Below are 19,524 nucleotides of genomic sequence, written 5' to 3'. Positions count from 1 at the left end.
TCTGCTCGAACTGGGTACTGATCTGACATACTGCCTAATCTACTGTCATCTACCTACCTACCCTACATCACTCTTGTATTATTGTATTATAGCACATCTCTTTCCGTTGTCCCGCTTAATACTCATCTTCCGCCTAAATACCAAGCCGCTGCCATTTTCCCTCCCTCCCAAGGCGCAGCTCGTGAAAAGACCCGGCCCGGCCCCACACTCTGCCACTATTCCATTCCCTGTTCTGGGCCATGACGTCGTCAATCCCTTACCTAGGTTTGCTCCCTCTTTTCCAGGGCGCCTTGTAGTCAGCCATGAAAATCCCCGGGAATACACTCCTGGTGCCTGGTGCTAAGCCTGTTACTTAATCTGCTCTCTCTCCTCTCCACCTTTTTTTCTTTCTTCTTCTTTGCCATTTTTTTCTTTTCCATTGCGCAGTTCATAGGCGGTGTCTCAGCTTAGCGGTGCTTGTGCGCATAGCCACCAGCTCACGAGACTGGAAGACGTCACACCTGATCGCTTATCTTATCGTGTCTGCGGAGTATTACATCCATACTCGTACATACCAAGTACAAACACCAATAAGCTGGTCATTCACTCACTCACCCAGCTTCATTCAACAAACCACTCCAACCAGCATCTCACTCAGCCTCACCAGCGCATACTCTTTTCTCGAACCACTTATTCACCATGGGTAAATCTTCTCCAACTCTCTCTCTCATTCTCACCGTTACTAACCGTCTCTCTCTTCCCCCTCCAGGCCGCGACGTCAAGAAGCGCCTCTATCTCAGCCGCCCCGACCCGGACATCATCACCACTCGTACCCACGTCACCCGCTACATCCCCGAATCTCCCTCCCCTCCTCCCGTCGAATACATCACCGTGCCCCGTCCTCCTCCCGCCATCATCCAGCTTCCCCCTCCGCCTCCTCCCACTCTCCCGCCCGCCCCCATGCCCCCCCCTCCGACCTTCGTCCTGCCTCCCATCCGCCGGCGCACGCCCGAGCCGGAATTCATCGAGGTCATTGCCGTCAGCGAGGACGAAAAGGACGACAAGAAAAAGAAGAAGAAGAAGAAGGACAAGCACCACCGCTCCAAGAGCCGGTCCTCCATCTCCAGCCACTCCCGCAGCCGCTCCCGCAGCCACCACCGCCACCGCGAAGACGAGCTGGATCGCTACCACCACGACCACGACCACGACCGCGAACGCGACGTCGAGGAGTCGCGCGACAGAGAAGTCTACATTGAGAGGGAGCGATACATCCCCTACCCTGTCCCCATGGAGCCCGAGTACAAAACATATCGATACGTGGACGCTCCGCGCAGCCCCGGGCGACGCCGTGCCTCGTCCCCCTCGCCCTCTTCTCCGCAGCGGTACATCGAAGAAGATAGAGAGCGCGATTATATCCGCATAAAGGATCGCGAATACCGATACGAATAACACTTTTGATTTGGCGACTTCTTTCCTTTTTTTTTTCTTCTTCTTTTTTATTTTTATATTCGTTGTCTGATATATCGATACGGAATGAGTTTTTCTTTGGGAGGAAGGGTATGCGGAGCAATTACTTGGGATTATCTATTTGCGATACATGTCTGGAACGCCTCCCATCTTATGAAATCATGGAGTACATATGAGAGAATCACGCTGAAACGATCAATTCTTTTTCACCACTTGGGTCACATACCCTATAACGAATGCGGTTTGTGTCAAATATGTTTGCATAGTTTTTATCTTATATTTTTTTCAGATCTCATCTCAGTGCCCGTAAATTATCAAGACTCCATGTACATGTTGAGAAGACGCATATACCAAAAACATTTGCCGCAAGACATCTCAGTACTTGTAAAAAGAAGTTCTCCGTCTTCGCGGCATAGTGCCCAATGGTGCCTCAACATTTCCCGTATAATTCCGTATAGGACGTAGATATCGAGTGCGGCGATAGACACCAGGTATATCCTCGCTGGAACGTCCTATTGAGTCGTAATCCATGACTGACTGCGTCGGCTTAGACGAGGTGGATTTATATGACACCGAGCCCTCATACTCTGATGAGCGCTTGCGTCTGCCAATGAGCCAGTCAGTTGCGTTGCTGAGCTCGTCCATCCACCATAGGCCGGCAATGATGATGATGACCGTAACGGGGAGGGCAACTACCCAGTAGAGCCACTGGTCAAAGTCCATGTTGCGGATGTCGTTGGTATTCATGCCAAAGATGCTCGAGATGGCGCTCAGTGGGAGGAAGATGATAGTAACCAAAGTGAAGGCGTAGATGGCATTCTCCTGCTTGTCCTTGGTCCACTCCATCTTATACCTAATATCCCGCTCAAGTTCCTCTGCATACTCTGTGTCTCGCTTGAATTCGTACTCTCTTTGTTCAACCAAGTTCGCGCAGTCAGTAAGAAAGAGGCTTCGAAATCCTTCCGCATCTGTCGACGACAGCTTGGAAGCTGTCTCAAGATCAGTCAAGAACTGGACACCAAATCTGCCTTGATCATATGCGCCGTGTCCAATTGTCTTCTCATCTGCAGCTTCATAGTATCGATGTGCGGGGACAGAGCGCTTCAGACCGGTGTACTCGGCCTTCAGACCGTACTCTGCCTTCATACGCGTTGGCATTTCTTCTCCATACCGCACCATGAAATTTCCGTCCGTAATGCTCATTTTATTTCTGAGCATAGCTATGATATTTCGCTGCCTTACCAGGTTTCGCCTAATGGCCGTCATTTCTTGCTTGACCAAGTCAATACGATGCTGATACATCCGATTGGAAGGCTTTGTAGTGATATCGGTATCCTAGTAATGGTCAGCCACTGTGCCTCACGAAACACAATTCTGTCAAGGTGAAATAGCATACTAAGGAATTGAGATAGAGCGAATACGTATCGCAAATGTCATCATACTTGCCCACGTCGTCTTGTAAGAGGTTGAGTGCTATGAGTGACATGATTTCCGTTGGCTGCATGACTGCCTTGTCCAGCAGATTTTGGGCAGAAATGCCCTCAATCATTTTCTGCATTCCTTCTCTCAATAGAGATTTCGCCTTCGTCATGTGAGTATACCAGTCCAGCGCATAGGTGCCATATATCAGGCCAAAGACGATGTGCAGCCATGCGGTCACAAGCTCGTGAGGCAGTGCCATGGCGGCGCGATCTTCTTTCCCCGCAAAAGACATGATGTTTTGAAACGATTGGATGTCCTGGGTCAACTGCCAGAGGGTGCTTCTCATTTCCGAAATAGGAGAAAACAGTGGACGAGCGGTGTCGTCTTCGTCAAGTTCCGGTATCTGTTACAGTTGGACGTTAATCACTGTCTACAACGGGAATCACTAGAGAGCCTTACGTGCATCAGCTTGCTTAGAGCACCCCAATATTTCCCTGTTGTAGGGCCGTGGAATGTTAGAGGGAAGAATAGTTGAAACAGCGTGTCCGCCATATTGAAGACGTCGAGCCTTTCGTCGTATGAGCGGCGGATTGTATCACTCTTCTTCTCTTCGACGCGGACTGCTAGCTTTTCGAGTTGTTCCTGCGCCCCATCTTTTGTCATGAGCTCGCATCTCTTATACCCCCTTTGTGCTGTGTAGGACGTCTTCTCTGTCAGGAACTTCTCAGCCGCCGAAAGTTGTTCTCGAAGGTCCTGTAGAATGGAGTCGCCGGACGATTCTGCATTCTTCGACAAGAGTGTGAAAACGTGCAGATACTCCGGCGTAGCTGCCGACTGTTCAGGACGTTTTTCAGATGCCTTGTTGGCCACCGCGTCTGGTTTTAGAAACGTTCGCACCATATCCGGTGCATCTCTGATAAAGTCATTAGCCACTTTGCAATCAAACAGTCATTCCCCGGATGGGGAAACGGAGAGCAGGGACACCAACGCAATCTTCAGTCTCAACCTCACATCACCACGCAGCCCTTCAGCTAGTTCCAAAATTTTCCCCCAGTTTTCAGCTGTTATTAGGCGATCTTTACGCCAGAATTCGAGCTTCTGTGGCCAAAAGGCATGAAAGTGGGAAATAAAGGCCTAGACACATATGGCCATGTCAGCAAGTTATTATTATCAGATGCGTGGGAAATACTTACAAACCACGTCTGGCATTCTTTCGTCGCCAAAGACCACATTACTGACCCCCCATACGATACGAGAATTCTACCCGGCCCCCCTCCTGCTTGTCCTGGCTCCGAGTTCATTTTTACAGATGTTCCTTGCAAGTCCGACTGCGCCATTGTACCGCAAGTGACGAGGACGCCGGTTTTGTGTCAGTAGATGCGAAAGTTGGGGGGAAGGGGAGTCTAATGGGTCACCTACTATTACCGACAATAAGGCACCACAATTGCGAGATATGAAAACACTCCCCTCGCGGAACTTGCCCAATCTGGCACACTGCTTGGTCCATGTCTCTTTGCTGGCTACTACGAGAATATTGAGACTGCAATAAAGTCTGGGCTGGGAATAGTGCCGTGTTCGAGGCTGAGGGAGATTCGGAATATTGTTGTAGATGGAAGTATGGTATGCAGATCCAGTTGGCTGCATGTGAGTCCTCGGGTGGTTTTTTATTGGACGGCTGTATGGAAGTCTGAATACATCGAGGCTCCATGTAACCTACCTTTGCGCCTTGCGGATTGTATCGAGTCTTGACGCACTGCCGCTTGACTTCGGCTTTCAAGTTAACAACAGCCTTTCTTTCAGCATCTCGAAAGCGGATATGGCGTGATACTTGGACCTGCAAGTACCATTAGCCCAGGGTCAACCACAAATGATTGAGCTACAATACCCAAAACGCATCAAAATTCATTATTTCTTGGCGGACGTGTCTATATCAAGGTGAGCACATGAGCCAAGGCAAATGATATGTAAGTCGGGTTTGGCCTTACAACCATCGGAACAGAGGCTGCTTCTGGCCTCTAGGATCATGAAGGACCGTCAAATTCACATCGTGTTGAGCGCCAAGCTCCGCGGTCCCAAAGTAGCTGGAGGAATAAATTCCAGGTGCAGCAAGGGTAGGAGAAAGTGGACGCTCGATTTTTGGTGTTGATTCACTCTCGGTTGTTGGAGTTTCCAGATCCGACAGCTCTGCATCTTTTGACAGGTCCTCGGCTGGAAGGACAAAGTGAAAGTCGTCAAAGGCGTCGATATCTTCAATGATGGGGCTCACGGGTCGACGGACACGATATCCATCCCCTTCGGCATCTACATATCGTGGCGGCGGGTTAACATCAGACTCAAAACGCCGCGATCTCCCATCTTGTCTCTCGATGATGACTTCATCCCTAGTGGCCACGGGGGGAGGGCGACGTTCGTATGGATCCTCGTATTCTCTAATAGGCCGATCAAAACGCTCATGATCCTCGCCATCTGAAGAGGCCACATAGCGAACAGCGGTGGGAGATTCCGTGATGACAGCCGCCTCCGGTGCGAGCTCAACTCCTGTGCTTTCTCTGCGGAAGCTCCGTCGTCGTGCATCTCCCCGCCTGCGAATTACAAACGGTCTTGTGGCCGGCTCTGCCTCATCGTTGGATTCCCAGCGAGTAAAGACTTCACCTTCGTTATAATTGAGGCCATCACGGCGCGTAAACTCTCGTCTCGGAGGCTACACGGATCCGTCTGATCAGCAATCTTAGACGCGGGCAGCCATGCAAATGGGCGTTACAAACCAAGTAAGCTTCAGAGCCTCCTGTGGAGCGGCGCGGGCGTTCGCGGCGCCTTCTGGAGTCGTCGTGCGCCATGTTGGAAGTCTCGAATCAATTGCCCGCCGATGATTTGCCAGCGAAGCCGAGACGCTGGCCTGACTCAGACACTCGAATCTGCTAAACTCAGGAACATGGAGACGAGAGTTTGACTAGGTCGAGTGGTTAATGTCACCCACGAGCCGTTGATTCAGGTCGGCTTGGCCTCTGGTTGATTGGCATCACCGAGTTGTGCTTTGTGTTGTTTTTCTTAGTATTCTCCCCTTTTTTTTCTTTTCAATTTTTTTTTCTCTTTTAACTCGAATCCTCCTGCGGCTGAAAGAGGCTGAGGCTGCTGATCATGCAATAGACGAACCAACACATGACCAGGATGACTTGCTTTAGTGTCTTACTTGTCTGCATCCCCGCCCCAAAATGGACGTGGAGGCGGTGAACAAAATATAGCTGGGCGGGTGCAAATTGCCAAGGCAAGAATGAGTTTTTGCTCTTTCTCTGCATGTCCATTATCACAGAATCTGTTACCTGTTACCTGTTACCTTGGTACCTTGATACCTTAAGTCCTGTCTGGTATATCAGGTTGTACAGGTACCGTATTAAGGTACCAACTCATACCCAGCTTCTGCATCTATAAATGAGGTACCTAATGCTTCTACACAGAGTACCCTACATTTGCTCAACGAATTATCCAAGACATCCTCTCATTTTCTATAGTCATCTCCTTCAATATATAGTAGGATAGCGGTTCTGCTTACCAGCTATTGCAAAGTAACCCTTTTGTAGTCCCACTTATTTTGTCTGCCACTTGATGGGATTTAAAACAAGCGAGTGGATATTATTCAGCACCCAAGTTGGCTATCCCAGTGCCTACTTGTACGAAAAGAAATATCGTAACAACACGAGGGGGACGGATCTTTCATACCTAGGTAGGTATTATTCAAGTAGATACACGGCTCCTTGAGTATCTGCCACTGTCGCTACTTTCTCTACCGTCGATATATTCCTCTCGTGCCTGCTATCATCACGACCTAGGTACTAACGTGAGCAGCGTTGAATTCAAGGCACAGGATTGGGGTGCTGAATACTAAACCACTCCGTAAAACAACACTTGCCCAAGTGCGGGCATAAGAGGTAGGTGGTACTCGCATCTGCTGATCCAATCTCTGTGCAACCAATGTCGAGTTACAAGCAGGAGGGGCTGAGGAACAGGAGTCGAGTTAGTGTGTGGAACTGCATGATGCAAGTATTCAATTGCTTGGACTCAATTGACGGGCAGATGCTCTCCGCGGGCCACTTGCCTAATGGCCACTAGCACAGGAGGTTACAGACGATCGTGGATATGCTCGTACGAAAGTGCCTGCAACATGGACCGCGACCAGGTATGCTTAATCCACCGACTCTACTTCGGCAGACTCTATCCCGTGGATCTGGTACTACTAATATACTAATATACGGCAGTGGTATTAGCAGCTTATGAGTACCCTGTGCCGAAGGCAGATTCGAGTCGACAGCGCCGCCAAGGCGAAATCAATGGATTGCTTCCATCGCCATCACATCAAGACGTCTCGAGCCACCAGAGCCCTCTCGTCCACCAAACCGCGCAACCACACCATCTGCGTGGCACGCATCACAAGATTCAAGAAAAAGAGCCCGGCCCGGCTCTGCCTGAAGCGGTCTAAGGCGAGCGTCTTTGCTCCGAGCACGAGGGCTAATTGGCGACTAGGCTGATTCCCCACCGTTCCCCTACTTTTAATTTACGAAAGGCGACGTGCAGCAGCCAGAGCTGCAGGGGGGCCAAAGCGGTGCCTTGCTGGGATGGTCCTTGAATGGAATTGCTGCCGGCTGGGCTGGAGGAGCGCGTCAGCCGCCGTGCTGCGAACAAGAACCCAGAACGGAGCACGAGTGCTTGTGCCATCACTGGGGAGGCCAAGCCGGAGATTGCCAGCCCATCTGGCTCAATGCAAGGAGGCCCTCGATGCTCCGTCCTGGCGCTTGCTTGCCTGTCCTTGGTCATTTGTGCCGCTGTCACCAGCATGAAGCTAGCTCTGTGGCGGCTAGCCGAATCTCCTGCGCTTTAAATGAGGACATGCACAAGGCACGGAGGAGTTTCTCCGTCTCGACAAAGACTCTCGGGCGCAGTGCCAATTGCAGGCACGCGATGATCTCGGGTTCAGGGCAGACCCGACCACGTGGGCGAGCCGTGCCTTTGATTCAGAAGAAGGGGCAGCAAACTGGCACGCCTGTTGGGTACCTGGCCGCATGGAGAAGACAGGCGACGCTTCCGAGGGGCCCGAGCAAATGGCACGGTCTCGATCCATCTGGGCAGACGCCATTTTCCGTCTCCATTTCTAGGCGACGTGAGACTTGTGGGATGGCAAGTGGAGGCCATGGCATTAGGACATTCCAGAGGCAAAGTTGTGGAGATCAAAGAGCGCAGCACCAGAGCTGATTGCAGAGTGATAAAGTGATAAGCTTCCACCAGATGATGTTTGATGGGACGAGCAGCGGCGTGGCAATGCCGGCGGGAAAAAGTTTGTCTGGGATCCATCCATCAAACCACGACTTGCTTGACTTGATAGACTCCAGTTCTTTAGTAATCTTCAACCTACTGTACCTTTGTGCTTGACATCACCGCGTTTGGTGGTACGGGCAAATCCTCCATTTTATTTCATCTCCTCTGCTGAGTCCAAAATCTCGGCCTGGCTCTTTCGTTGTGCCCCGAGCCCACAGGCCGCGGTCGACCTCCACCCCAGCTCAGCTCAGCTCAGCATTTTCCACTTCTTATCTCTGTCTGCTGCACCTCGTTCGTATTGGGCTCGAGGGCCGATCACCCCAAGGGTCCGGCTGTCTATCAGCGGTCGATCCACGTCGACGTCGTACATCGCCATCGTCTGGACTAGCTGGTAGTCTAGTTGGTCCCGGCGTTGGCGGAGAAAAAAAAAGAAAAGAAAAGAAAAGAAAAGAAAAAGGAAAAAAGAAAAGAAAGACACAACAAGCGAAGCCCCGCGAGAAGAAAAGAAGAAGAGAAGAGAAGAGAAGAACAAAGGAAGAAAGAAGACAAAAGGGAACAAGAACGAAACATCATCCAACCCGGCCGTCTGACCTCATAACGGAGCACCCACTGCCTTTTAGTACTCATACCTGTTGCGACGAGCTCCATCTCCATCCTCCTCCTCCCCTCCCCCTGGTGCCTGGACCTGGTCACAGCGCTCTCTTCCATTCTTTTTTCCCTCGCCTCCACACTTGGCTTCACGGTACTTAGACGTGCATGCAGCGCGGATCAAGGGTGAAGCGAAGCAGAAGCGGCAGAGCTCAGACAGCCGCCCTCCACCTGAAATTGCTCCCCACGCACGCATATTCCCATATCCATACTACTCTGTCACCACTACTACCACTACTACCACCCATATCCATATTGATCCGTTTCTGCACCCAGGCGTGGGCACGAGCTCCCGGCACGAGTCGCGCGACCCGACGCTGTTGTCGCAGACGCAAGACACGGTGCCGCCACTAATCATTTCAGCTGCGAAGGACGGACCTGGTGGACAGGGGTTTCGCCCAGGCGGCCAGCCCATTCGCCATCTGGCATTTGGCACCGATATTGACACCGGCATTGGCATTTCGCATTTTGCTTTGGCATTAACGCTGGCATTAACGCTGGCATTGGCGCTGGCATTGGCGCTGACGAATCGAACCAACCCGACCGTCTTGCGCCCAACGGCCATCCGTACCCGTACCTGACTCTCCGACAATCAAATCAAACCCCAAATCTCTTCGCCATGTCGACGTCGCCGGCCAGCTCGTTTCCGGGCAGGCCACCAGCCATAACCAGGTGAGCAGCGAAATCCAAGGACCAAAGAAGCGACCGACCCCCTGGCTCGCTAGCCCAGCAGCCCAGAAGCCGTTGTCTGTGCTTCTTCGCTAGCCCGCCTTTCCCTGCCCTTCATCCCAACCCAAAATCACACTGAGCGCTCTCGCTCTGCCTGCACCCAACGCCCAGACGCTCGGCGGCTTTTGTTGCTTGGCCGTTGGTTCTCTCTCAGACGGCTCTCTGGAGAGCTCTTTGTGCCGCTTCATCACGCTGCCGAGAGAAGCACTGCGCGCCGTCTGCCGCTGGATGCTCTGCACACACCTGCTCTTACTGCTTTCATCTCACCTTGCGCCTGACCCCTACCACCGCGGTGAATCGCGGCTCGACGTTGCGCAAGGTTGCCCCGTCTATATTTGGGCCCCCCGGTTTCATCTTGCCGCTTACCATACCATCCTCATTGCGATAGCCTGGTGCTACGGAGTACGGAATTACCCTTCAGTCATTACCTTTCAGTCCATTTCGTTCTTTGTTCTGTCTTGGCCTGCCTCGGCTCTGCTCTGCTCTGCTTTGTTCTGAGTCGTCGCTGTTTGGCTGCTCTTGCTCGTGCTTGTGCTCGTGCTCCTCCTATGCTGATGCTGATGCCCTCCTCCGCCGCAATTACAGATCTTCACGTCCTTCGATACCGAGCCCACTGGCGTCGCCGAGCTACACAGCGTCCTCGCTGACCACCCCGAGTCCTCCTTCGCCGAGTACCGCCACGAACCAGAGACGCCCGCCGCCCATTGACACGCGATCTAATCGCAATACGACCCCATCTTCTGCTGGTGGGCACACTACCTTCTACTCTGACTCGTCCAACCCCTCCAGCCCAGACGAGGAGCGCCCAAGGTGCGTCGCCATCACATGGACATTGCCCCATCAATTTATTTTTATTTCTTTATTTTTTGTTTTGTTTCGCTCTTTGGAAAACAAAAAGAAAAAGAGTTAGAGGGAAAGTGGTGGAGGAAGCAGACGAAGAAGAGCACGGCCTGCTGTCAAACACGTCCTAATACGCGCTGTATTCTAGACCAGATCCCCACGCCGCCCCGAATGATACTCGAAGCGTCCACCAACCTGTGAATTCGAAGCCTGTTGAAGGCTCGTCGAGCAAGGCGCCTAGTTCAGCAATGCCCAGCCCGACGACATCCACCGCGCCCAGCGGTGCCACGGGCCTGCCGCGCAACTCTTCCATCGACAGTGCCATCTCCGCCATCTCCTCAAGCGCGCAAGCGAATAACACAACTAATAATCAGGCAAGATCAGAAGAGATTGCAAAGTTGATCCAAACTGCTGGGAGCCCTGAGGCCGTCATTCAGTATCTGCTCAAAGAGAAACAGTCTCAGGCGCAGCAAAACAGCCAGCTATGGCGTCTGGTTGACAAGCAGAGGGCCATGATCTTGGGGCTGAATAAGGATTTGGAGGCTGCCCTGAAAGACAAAGAGAAATACCGGAAAAAGCTAAAAGAACTGATGGCGAGCCCCTTGGTAGTAAAGCCGCCGGGTACCCAAGAGGATGAAAAACAGTCAGATGTGCACAACGATGCACACCTGCTTAGCCAGGAAGTTGAATCGCCGAGGGAGCCTGTGGTTCCCTTGCCCAACACCCCCAGGCTGGATTCTGGGATCCCATTGGGCTCACCGGTTGACATGGCTTTGGCTCCTTATCCAATCACCCCTCCAGCAGACCGATCACACGCACCCCCTTCGGCTGTGGCCGAGCTTTTGGATCCGTCAGAGGAGATGCCTAAACCCCAGGAATATGCTCTGGACCATTATGATCATGAGGCGGAAGAGCAGGCGGCGGATCAGGCAAGGAGAGAGAAGACTAATGACCAACTGAATGAGATACCCTTCAATGCCTCCCTGCCTCCGTCACGCAGCCTGCCAAGCCACCCACCCAACAAGCCTCCACCAAAGCCTCCCGCCGCCAACTCCCCTCCAACAGTAACCATCATGGAGCCCACACCACAGCCGGACGAGGGCATTGGCAAATTCCCTTCGCCCCCGCGGAAGCCTCCCCCCGCGCCTCTTCAGCTTAGGCAGGAGATCCGGCGCCAGTTGGATTCCCCCACCATTGAAATAGAGTCTGATTCCGACTACGATGACGTTTTGGAAGTGGATGAGATTATTCCCGAGAGCCGCGGCCGTCGACGAACGCGCGAGGAAGACGATCGCGAGCGCGAAGTTCTGGCTATCCAGGAGGTGGAGGCGCGGAGTGTATCCAAGAATGCTGAGGCTGGAATGGGAGAAACCCCAAGCTCTGCCTCCTCATCGAGCCTTTCAGCTGTGCCCGCCAGTTTGCAACCTGGGATGCCAACCGCATCGCTGGATGCGGTTCTGAACGGGGCCAGGCCTAGAGAGCTGACCGCTCCTATCCTCAGTCCTGGTCTGCCAGCTAGCCCCAGGCCATTTGGGAACCCCAAAATGACACTTGCCCATCCTCCAATGTCGCCAAGGGGCGGTCCGTTGTCACCACGGCCTCCACGACAACCGATTCCCATGCCGCCCGGTACGCCTATGATAGTGCCGCCAACCGCATCGCTGAGTGATGGGAACCCGCTGAAGAAGGCCATGGAGGCTGGGGACTACTCGAAAGGTCTTTCAAGCCCAGTGGAACGAACTGCCATCTTCAGAGGCTTAGTAACTGATGAATACCCCGACCTGCTACTGCCACCAAACGCGTTGCCTTCTGTCGCTGTCAGAGTTGCGTCGTCCCGCATGAAGCCGTCCAGAGCGAGTCTCTTGTCGTTGACTCAGCTAGAGGAGGATCCGGTATTTACCCTTGCCATCATCTCGCGAGCTGACGGAGGCGAACTTTGGCGCGTTGAGAAGGACTCTGCATCTCTAGCCAAGCTGGACCAGCGGCTGAAGCAGTGTCCTGCTTTTACGGCCAAGACTCCGGACAGGTCATTGTTTACCGGACATGCACCCGCCAAGATTGATGCCCGAAGAGCCGTGTTGGACCAGTACATGGACGAGCTTTTAAACACTCCCCTCGACACTCCCACAGCTCTTGAGCTTTGCAAATACCTCTCCAACCATACCCTACCCCCCAACGCGGATGAGACTGGACAGACGTACAAGCCCAAGGATGACAACTCATCGATTAGATCAGATGGTCGACCAACTCGCAATGGTTATCTTACCAAGAAGGGCAAAAACTTTGGCGGATGGAAATCGCGCTTCTTCATTCTCAATGGCCCTCTTTTGAAATACTACGAGACTCCTGGCGGCGCTCATCTCGGCACCATCAAGCTTCAGAATGCTCAGATCGGCAAGCAATCCCAAAACAACGACGCCAGTACCCCGACAACCCATAGCAACGATGAGGAGCTGGATAGCCAATATCGCCACGCTTTCCTCATCCTTGAGCCCAAGAAGAAAGACTCCAGCAACCATGTCAAACACGTGTTGTGTGCAGAGAGTGACCGAGAAAGAGACATCTGGGTGGAGAATTTGCTGCAATGGATTGACTACCGAGATCCCGAGGATGACCAGCCTGCCACAAGGCCAGTCCATGACCGTCAGATATCTGGAGACCAGCTCGCCAAATCTAAGAAGGGAGGCAAACCGAGCCAACAACATCAAACCTCGGGTTCGGACACACTGATTGGAGTGAGATATGACTCTACCCACGCTGGAGACGCCCCGCACCAAGGCAGCCATGGAAACCGACCAAAGACATCCGGCAGCCAAAGCGACCATCACCACGCCAGCACGGATTCGCACTCCAAAATCATCTCCGGGCCAAAAGACCCTCAGGTGATTTCGGATGCCTCCATGTGGGGAAGCAGAATTGGCCTGTCAGCGCCACCTCCCGCACCGACTCCGTCACATGATGAGAAAAAGCAGAGAAAGCGAAGTTTCTTTGGGTTTGGGCCCAAGGCACGCACTTCGTCTGATGGACAGGATTTGATGTTTGGAGGTAGCGAAGGAGCAACTCCACCACAGAATGGCTACCACGGCCCGGTTCGCCATGTTTTCGGCGCGCCTCTGGCTGAGGCTGTCCGGTATAACCCTCCGGTGGACGTTGACGTGCCCCTGCCCTCAGTCGTCTACCGCTGCATCCAGTATCTGGAAGCCCAGAACGCAATTTTCGAAGAAGGCATCTTCCGGCTTAGTGGTTCGAATGTCGTCATCAAACAGCTTCGAGAGCGGTTCAACAACGAAGGCGACATCAATCTGGTCACCGACGAGCATTACTACGACATACATGCAGTGGCATCTCTCCTGAAGCTGTATCTGCGGGAGCTCCCCACCAGTATACTCACAAGAGATCTTCATTTAGAATTCATGTCAATAACGACGGAGATTACCGACAAGACCGAAAAGATGGCGGCTCTCAACGAGCTCTCACAACGGCTGCCCCAGGCTAACGCAACGCTGCTCAAGTACCTGATTGCATTCCTAATTAGAATCATCAACAACTCGGACATCAACAAGATGACTGTACGAAACGTGGGTATTGTCTTTTCGCCGACGCTCAACATCCCCGCGCCCGTCTTCGCCATGTTTCTCCAAAACTACGAGGCAATTTTCGGAGTCGACCCTGAAGAGTATGAACTTCCGTCCCCCACTTCTGAGACGGGAAGTCACGGTCGATCAGATTCTACTGCGCGCTTCGATCCACCACCGGGTCGTCCATCAACATCATCTGGCAGCGCCTCTCCTCGCCATCAAGGATGGCCGGAATCTATCCGAGACCCTGCCAGATCAACGCCAACGCCTCCTCTGCTGATGAATCTAAATGCGGCGCGAGGGTCACCCACTCCGACCGGAGCGTCTCGCCACAGTTATGAGCCTTCCTACCTGCTTCACCAGAGCCCTAGAGCAGTTTCCCAGCCACTACAGAACACTGGCACTGGATCTTCAGACGGCTCAATTTCGCAGCCGCCTCACAGAGCTAGTCCAGCATACGAACAGTCTCTTCTCCCCATGGCCGCAGAAGACCAAAACGGCAATCTTGCTGCGTACGACCAAGGGAGCATGTCCAGGCGCCGGGAGAGTGCAATCATGATGGGTGGCTCGTCGGGTCTGCAGCATCAACAAGGATCTAAGAGTCGCTTGCGTGAAGAGGCGCATTTCTAACGTAATACTTGCTGATCAAAGCGTTTTTAAAAAAGAAGTTCAACTTTTTTTTCGGATTGATTTAATTGTTGTTATTATTATCATTATTATTTCGCATGCAGGACATACCCCTTTGTTCAATCATAGCGATGATACCACGTCGATTTTCAGCTTCAATTTCGTTCTCTCTCTCCCTCCCCCTCTCCACCAGTGGTGTTAACAATTACATACTTCGACAAAGCTAGAACAAAATTTTTAAAGTCGGGAATGGCATTATCCTTCTGTTCTTTTCTTTCTTGCGAGTTATTATTATTTTTTCCCCAGTTTCTTATTTTTTTTTTGCCCCTGAAGCATACCATGAATGGATCAGACATGGGGGACATTTATCTATTTTTCAGGCAATCTATTGGCCCTGCGTATATATGTTGCAGTCTAAATGGCAAGGGTATTTGCTATTAGGGTTAACGCGTGATTTGAGGCGGCTTGACTGGGAGGAACCAGTCGTGGAGTTATGCTGAGCTTTTTTTTGTGGGAGTGGTTTTGGCGACGTTTTATCGTCCAGTTGCTTTATTTCTTTCGCACTTCCTGAGGAGATGAGGCTAGGCTCGGCCGTCGTCTGTTGATACAGCATGGAGTATTGCATCGCGAAACCAGGGCGCCTAATAAACGAATGGCTACTGCTACTGCTACTACTTTTACTGCACGCTTATACGAAATATTTGTGAATATTACCGGGAATGCTGTAGATGGTAATCACCTTGCTACGACCTACCCAATGTGGCTCGTGACGTCGATCATGGGAGAGCTGAAGGACGTGAGGCATATATTACCTGTCCATGTACGGAGTTTGCAGGCAAGCCTGTATTGATGACACTGATATTAATAGCTGTAGCAGAGGTGCTAGCACCGTCTTAGTGAAATACCCCAGACTGGTCTTGCGTCTTACATGCATGTGTCGAGGAAAGAAATTCCCGCGACCAAGGGGGATGGCAGGGCTTAGTTTAGCGGTAATATATGCCAGGCCGGCGGTAATCGAATCGGCCGTAAGGACTTTAGGCTGGTTGTTCGGCAGTACCGGATGTTTTTGAGTTGGGAAGTTGAGGCGGGATGATCGTTCGAGACCCAAGACGGGTTGCTGGTAATGTACGGAGTGCATAGTAAGTCTATTACACTCGTGATGCTGCATGAGTGATCAGGGAAAAGCCCGCGGAGATGGCGGCCGAGGCTCCGTTTTTGCGATTATCTTTCTCAATTGCTCGTGGGATTCTAAGTTGAGGCTAGTTTCAGCTGCATAGAGTATTAGAGTGATTACGCTCAGCGTCTGGTCTGATTTGGGGGCACGTGTGGCTCGTCGATGATCCAAGAAACAGGTTCTGCGTCCCTTTCTCCTGGTCTGTATACGGAGTAGTAGTGAGTGAATCTGCCTGTCATATTTTCTTTTAGTTGAGCCACTTTATTTTTCCTTCTGGACCGCGTTCTTTTTTTTTTCTCCTTCCCCTGAAAAGTCTCACTCAGTCTCCCCCCCCCTCCAATTGATTAGCCCTGAAAACGACAGAGTGAGTGTGTGTCATCATAAAGAATCATCTCTGCTTCTTCTCGTCCCCCTTCGTGGTGTTGAACGTTGGGGCTTTGCATCCAAGCCATGCTTACATAAGTCGCCGCCTCTTGCCTCTGCCTGACAACCCAAAGCTTAAAAAATAAAATAAAATAAAAAAAAAGGAAAAAAAAAAGGAAAAAGTCGGCGAGTCGGTGTCTACGCGTCGGAAACTCGGCGGCAGAATCGCCGTTACCCAACTCCATACCCTCACCCAAGACACTTGCCCAGGTAGCCTATTCCAGAACCGAAGCGCCTATCGGGTTCCGATCGAGAGAAAGTGTGTGCCTCTTCTTCTTCCCTCCCTTTTTTCTCTTCTTTTCTTATATGGACCTTGATCCTCGGCTGCGGCCTGGCGATGGAGAGGCGGCCGGGGTGAGCAATTCGACTCCGTCTCCGGCTGGGCAGCTGTCGAACGCTTCGTTGGCAGGGCGCGGTCGAGAGACTGCCGACACGCCGTCGACGGTGGGCAGCACGCCGCAGTATCACCAGGTGGAATATGCAGGATCCGGCTCTGGCGCTGGCTCTGTAGCGGCCGGCGTTGATGCTGGCGCTGGGGGCTCGGCCGTTGGAGCTGGAGCTGGAGCTGGAACTGGAGGAGCTGCGGGCGATGCTGACGCAGCCGCCGATGCAAAGAAGTCGAGGGCCTGCGAGGCCTGCCGCGGGCTCAAGGTGCGCTGCGAGCCCGATCCCGTCGAGGGCGAGCCGTGCAAGCGATGCCGCAAGGCCGGCCGCAGCTGCATCGTCACGGTGCCCACGAGGAAGCGCCAGAAGAAGACGGACAGCCGCGTGTCGGAGCTGGAGAAGAAGATCGATGCCCTGACGGCGAGCCTCCACGCAAGGGCCGGCGTGCCAGGCCTGAACCCGCTGGCTGGACAGCCTCAGCCTCAGCCGCAACACCAGAGTCAGCATCGACACCAGTCTGATTCTTCCGCGAGCGGATATCCAGCAGGAAGCTGGCCCAATGCGGCGGCGACAGGGACAGTGAGGCCGTGGGGGGGCATGGAGGCATCGCCCCTGATGCAGTCGGCGTCGACGCCGCCCACACGGACTCCGCAGGACGACGTTTCGACATTCCAGCCGCCAATCGTCATGGCCGGCCAGAAGCGAAAGGCAGCCGACCGTGATGCCTCCCTTGGTGACGACCACAAGGCCATGACGCCATCGACGAGCTGGTCCGGCTTCTCCAGGCCCACCGAGGGCGACATTGTCGATCGCGGCCTCATTACGATGGAGCATGCCACCGGGCTGTTCAACAAGTACAAGGAGCACATGGTACGGCATCTGCCGGCCGTCGTGTTCCCACATAGTGCCACCGTCATGGAGCTGCGCAAGACCAAGCCGACGCTGTTCCTGGCAATCATGGCGGCCGCCACGGGCGAAAACCATTCGCTCCAGCGCGTGCTGCAAAAGGAGCTGATGCAGCTCTTTGCCGAAAAGGTGATTGTCACGGGCGAGAAGAACCTGGAGCTGGTGCAGGCCATCCACGTGGCCGTCATCTGGTACTGGCCGCCCGAGCACTTTGAGGAGCTCAAGTTCTACCAGCTCGTCCACACCGCCGCCGTCATGGCCATCGATATTGGCCTGGGCAGGAAAGGCGGCTCACGACGAGGCCCGCCACCGTTCCGCCGCAATCCACCGCCTGATTCCACCAGCATCGAGTGTCGCCGGACCTGGCTGACGTGCTTCTTCCTGGCCCTCAACACGTCCATGTCGCTGCACCGGCCGAACCTGATCCGCTGGACGCCCTTTATGACGGAATGCCTGGAGATACTCGAGACGTCGCCCGATGCCGCGCCCACGGACAAGTACTTTTGCCACCTGGTGTGGACGCACCGCCTGGCTGAAGAGGTGGGCTCGCAGTTTTCGCTGGATGACCCGTCGACAATGGTCAATATTACGGATAGTAGGACGCAGTATGCGTTGAGGGCCTTGGAGCGGGACCTCGACAAGTACATTGCGTCGATTCCCAAGAATTTGATGCAACGTGAGTTTGAATATCATAATCTTTCTTCTTTTTAAGGGGGTTTGCTGTACTAACAAACGTTCAAGACACTCTTCGTCTTAACTTCAATGTAGTCAATCTCTATATGCATGAGATGGCCCTTCACTCAGACACAATGTCCGACCAGTGGCGGCCTCCTTTCAATACCGAAGCCCTCAAGGATGGCATCATTAACTCCGAGCCCCTATCCGCCGCGCACATCAATGCACTTTCAGCGTGCCTGACGGCTATTGATGGCATTTTCAATACCTTCCTATCCATGGACGTCCTCAGCATCCGCTGCCTGCCCGTCTTCAACTTCATGAGAGTCGCATATGGAGTCGTCATTCTGATCAAGATGTACTTTTCCGCCTCGAGCCCGGGCTCGGAAATGGGCAAGGTCATTCACAAGGACAACATGCGTGTCGAGTACTACCTAGAAGCCTTGCTCGACAAGTTCCGGGCCACGGCTGCAGACAACAAGTGTCGCCCTGCCGCCAAGTTTCTGGTAGTGCTAGCTATGCTCCGCAGCTGGTTCTTCAAGCAAGGCAAGGAGGGAGGTGCAGCAGCAGCGTCTTCTGATGATGGTGACGCTCCCTGTGGTGGATCTTCGCAACAGAGGCCGCAGTACCCTGCTCAGGGGACACAGCAGCAGCAGCAATTGCAACATCAATTACAACAACAACAGCAGCAGCAGCAGCAGCAGCAACAGCAGCAACAGGCACAGCAAATGCAGCCTCAGCAGCAACCACGACAGCAAAACGTCAACACCCCCCTCCAGCTCCTCTCCGAAGTCGCAACCACAGGAAGAGACGGCCGCACCGCCACCCACATCTTCACCGGCCTCAATGGCACCGGCAGTCACCACCCCCAGCCCTTCTTCCACGACTCCGTCTCCTCAACCGATACCCCTCCCGCCCCCGTGTCCAACGCCTCTTCCATGCCTCAAATGCCGGGCCCTTCCCCCTCGTCCACGGATCTCGACTCGGCCATGGCACCCGCCTTCCCGCCGTGGATGTCGGCCGCCCAGCCCATGGTGCCGACCGACTTGGACGTGGGCGCCGTGCCGACGAATTTCGACATTGAGGGCTTGAACCTTGCGGCTGCGGATTTGAACGACATGTACGAGAGCGGAGCAAAGATTGTCATGAACGAGCCTTGGTTCACGGATGCGTTCCAGGGCCTGCCGGACCCGAATCTATTTCCTTTTTGATTTTTTTTTCACCTTCAAATCGAGAGGCAGTAGGCGAGGGGGATTCAGAAAAGAAAAGAAGAAAAAAGTTAGGTATAGTACTTATACATGGACTACCTATGTATGACTAGCAATGCTGGGATGAAACTCCCTTGGAAGAATTTCCTTTTTGGGA

General features: G+C 53.1%; 3 protein-coding genes across 3 annotated transcripts; 2 read left to right on the top strand and 1 right to left on the bottom strand.

The window, feature by feature from the left end:
- Positions 1-678: 678 nt before the first annotated feature.
- Positions 679-1,428, top strand: TRIVIDRAFT_222989 (uncharacterized protein; the record flags this gene model as incomplete). The annotated part of the gene is made up of 1 exon (XM_014100262.1): positions 679-1,428. One exon carries the CDS (start codon positions 679-681, stop codon positions 1,426-1,428), a length of 750 nt encoding a protein of 249 aa, XP_013955737.1.
- Positions 1,429-1,704: 276 nt separating this feature from the next.
- TRIVIDRAFT_209419 (uncharacterized protein) lies at positions 1,705-5,705 on the bottom strand (the record flags this gene model as incomplete). Its single annotated transcript, XM_014100261.1, has 10 exons — positions 1,705-2,781; positions 2,843-3,271; positions 3,328-3,781; positions 3,875-4,002; positions 4,062-4,078; positions 4,288-4,543; positions 4,586-4,702; positions 4,754-4,793; positions 4,854-5,569; positions 5,634-5,705. 10 exons carry the CDS (start codon positions 5,703-5,705, stop codon positions 1,822-1,824), a joined length of 3,189 nt encoding a protein of 1,062 aa, XP_013955736.1.
- Positions 5,706-10,132: 4,427 nt separating this feature from the next.
- On the top strand, positions 10,133-19,346 carry TRIVIDRAFT_112137 (uncharacterized protein; the record flags this gene model as incomplete). Its single annotated transcript, XM_014100260.1, has 4 exons — positions 10,133-10,362; positions 10,541-14,517; positions 16,616-18,160; positions 18,289-19,346. Coding segments are annotated over 4 exons (6,810 nt in total), but the record flags the coding sequence as incomplete, so codon positions are not given.
- Positions 19,347-19,524: the final 178 nt, after the last annotated feature.

This window comes from Trichoderma virens, assembly GCF_000170995.1.
Source record: "Trichoderma virens Gv29-8 chromosome Unknown TRIVIscaffold_70, whole genome shotgun sequence".
NCBI classification, from domain to species: Eukaryota; Fungi; Ascomycota; class Sordariomycetes; order Hypocreales; family Hypocreaceae; genus Trichoderma; species Trichoderma virens.
Note: the sequence above shows the minus strand (reverse complement) of the source record. Positions and strands in the feature narration are given on the sequence as shown.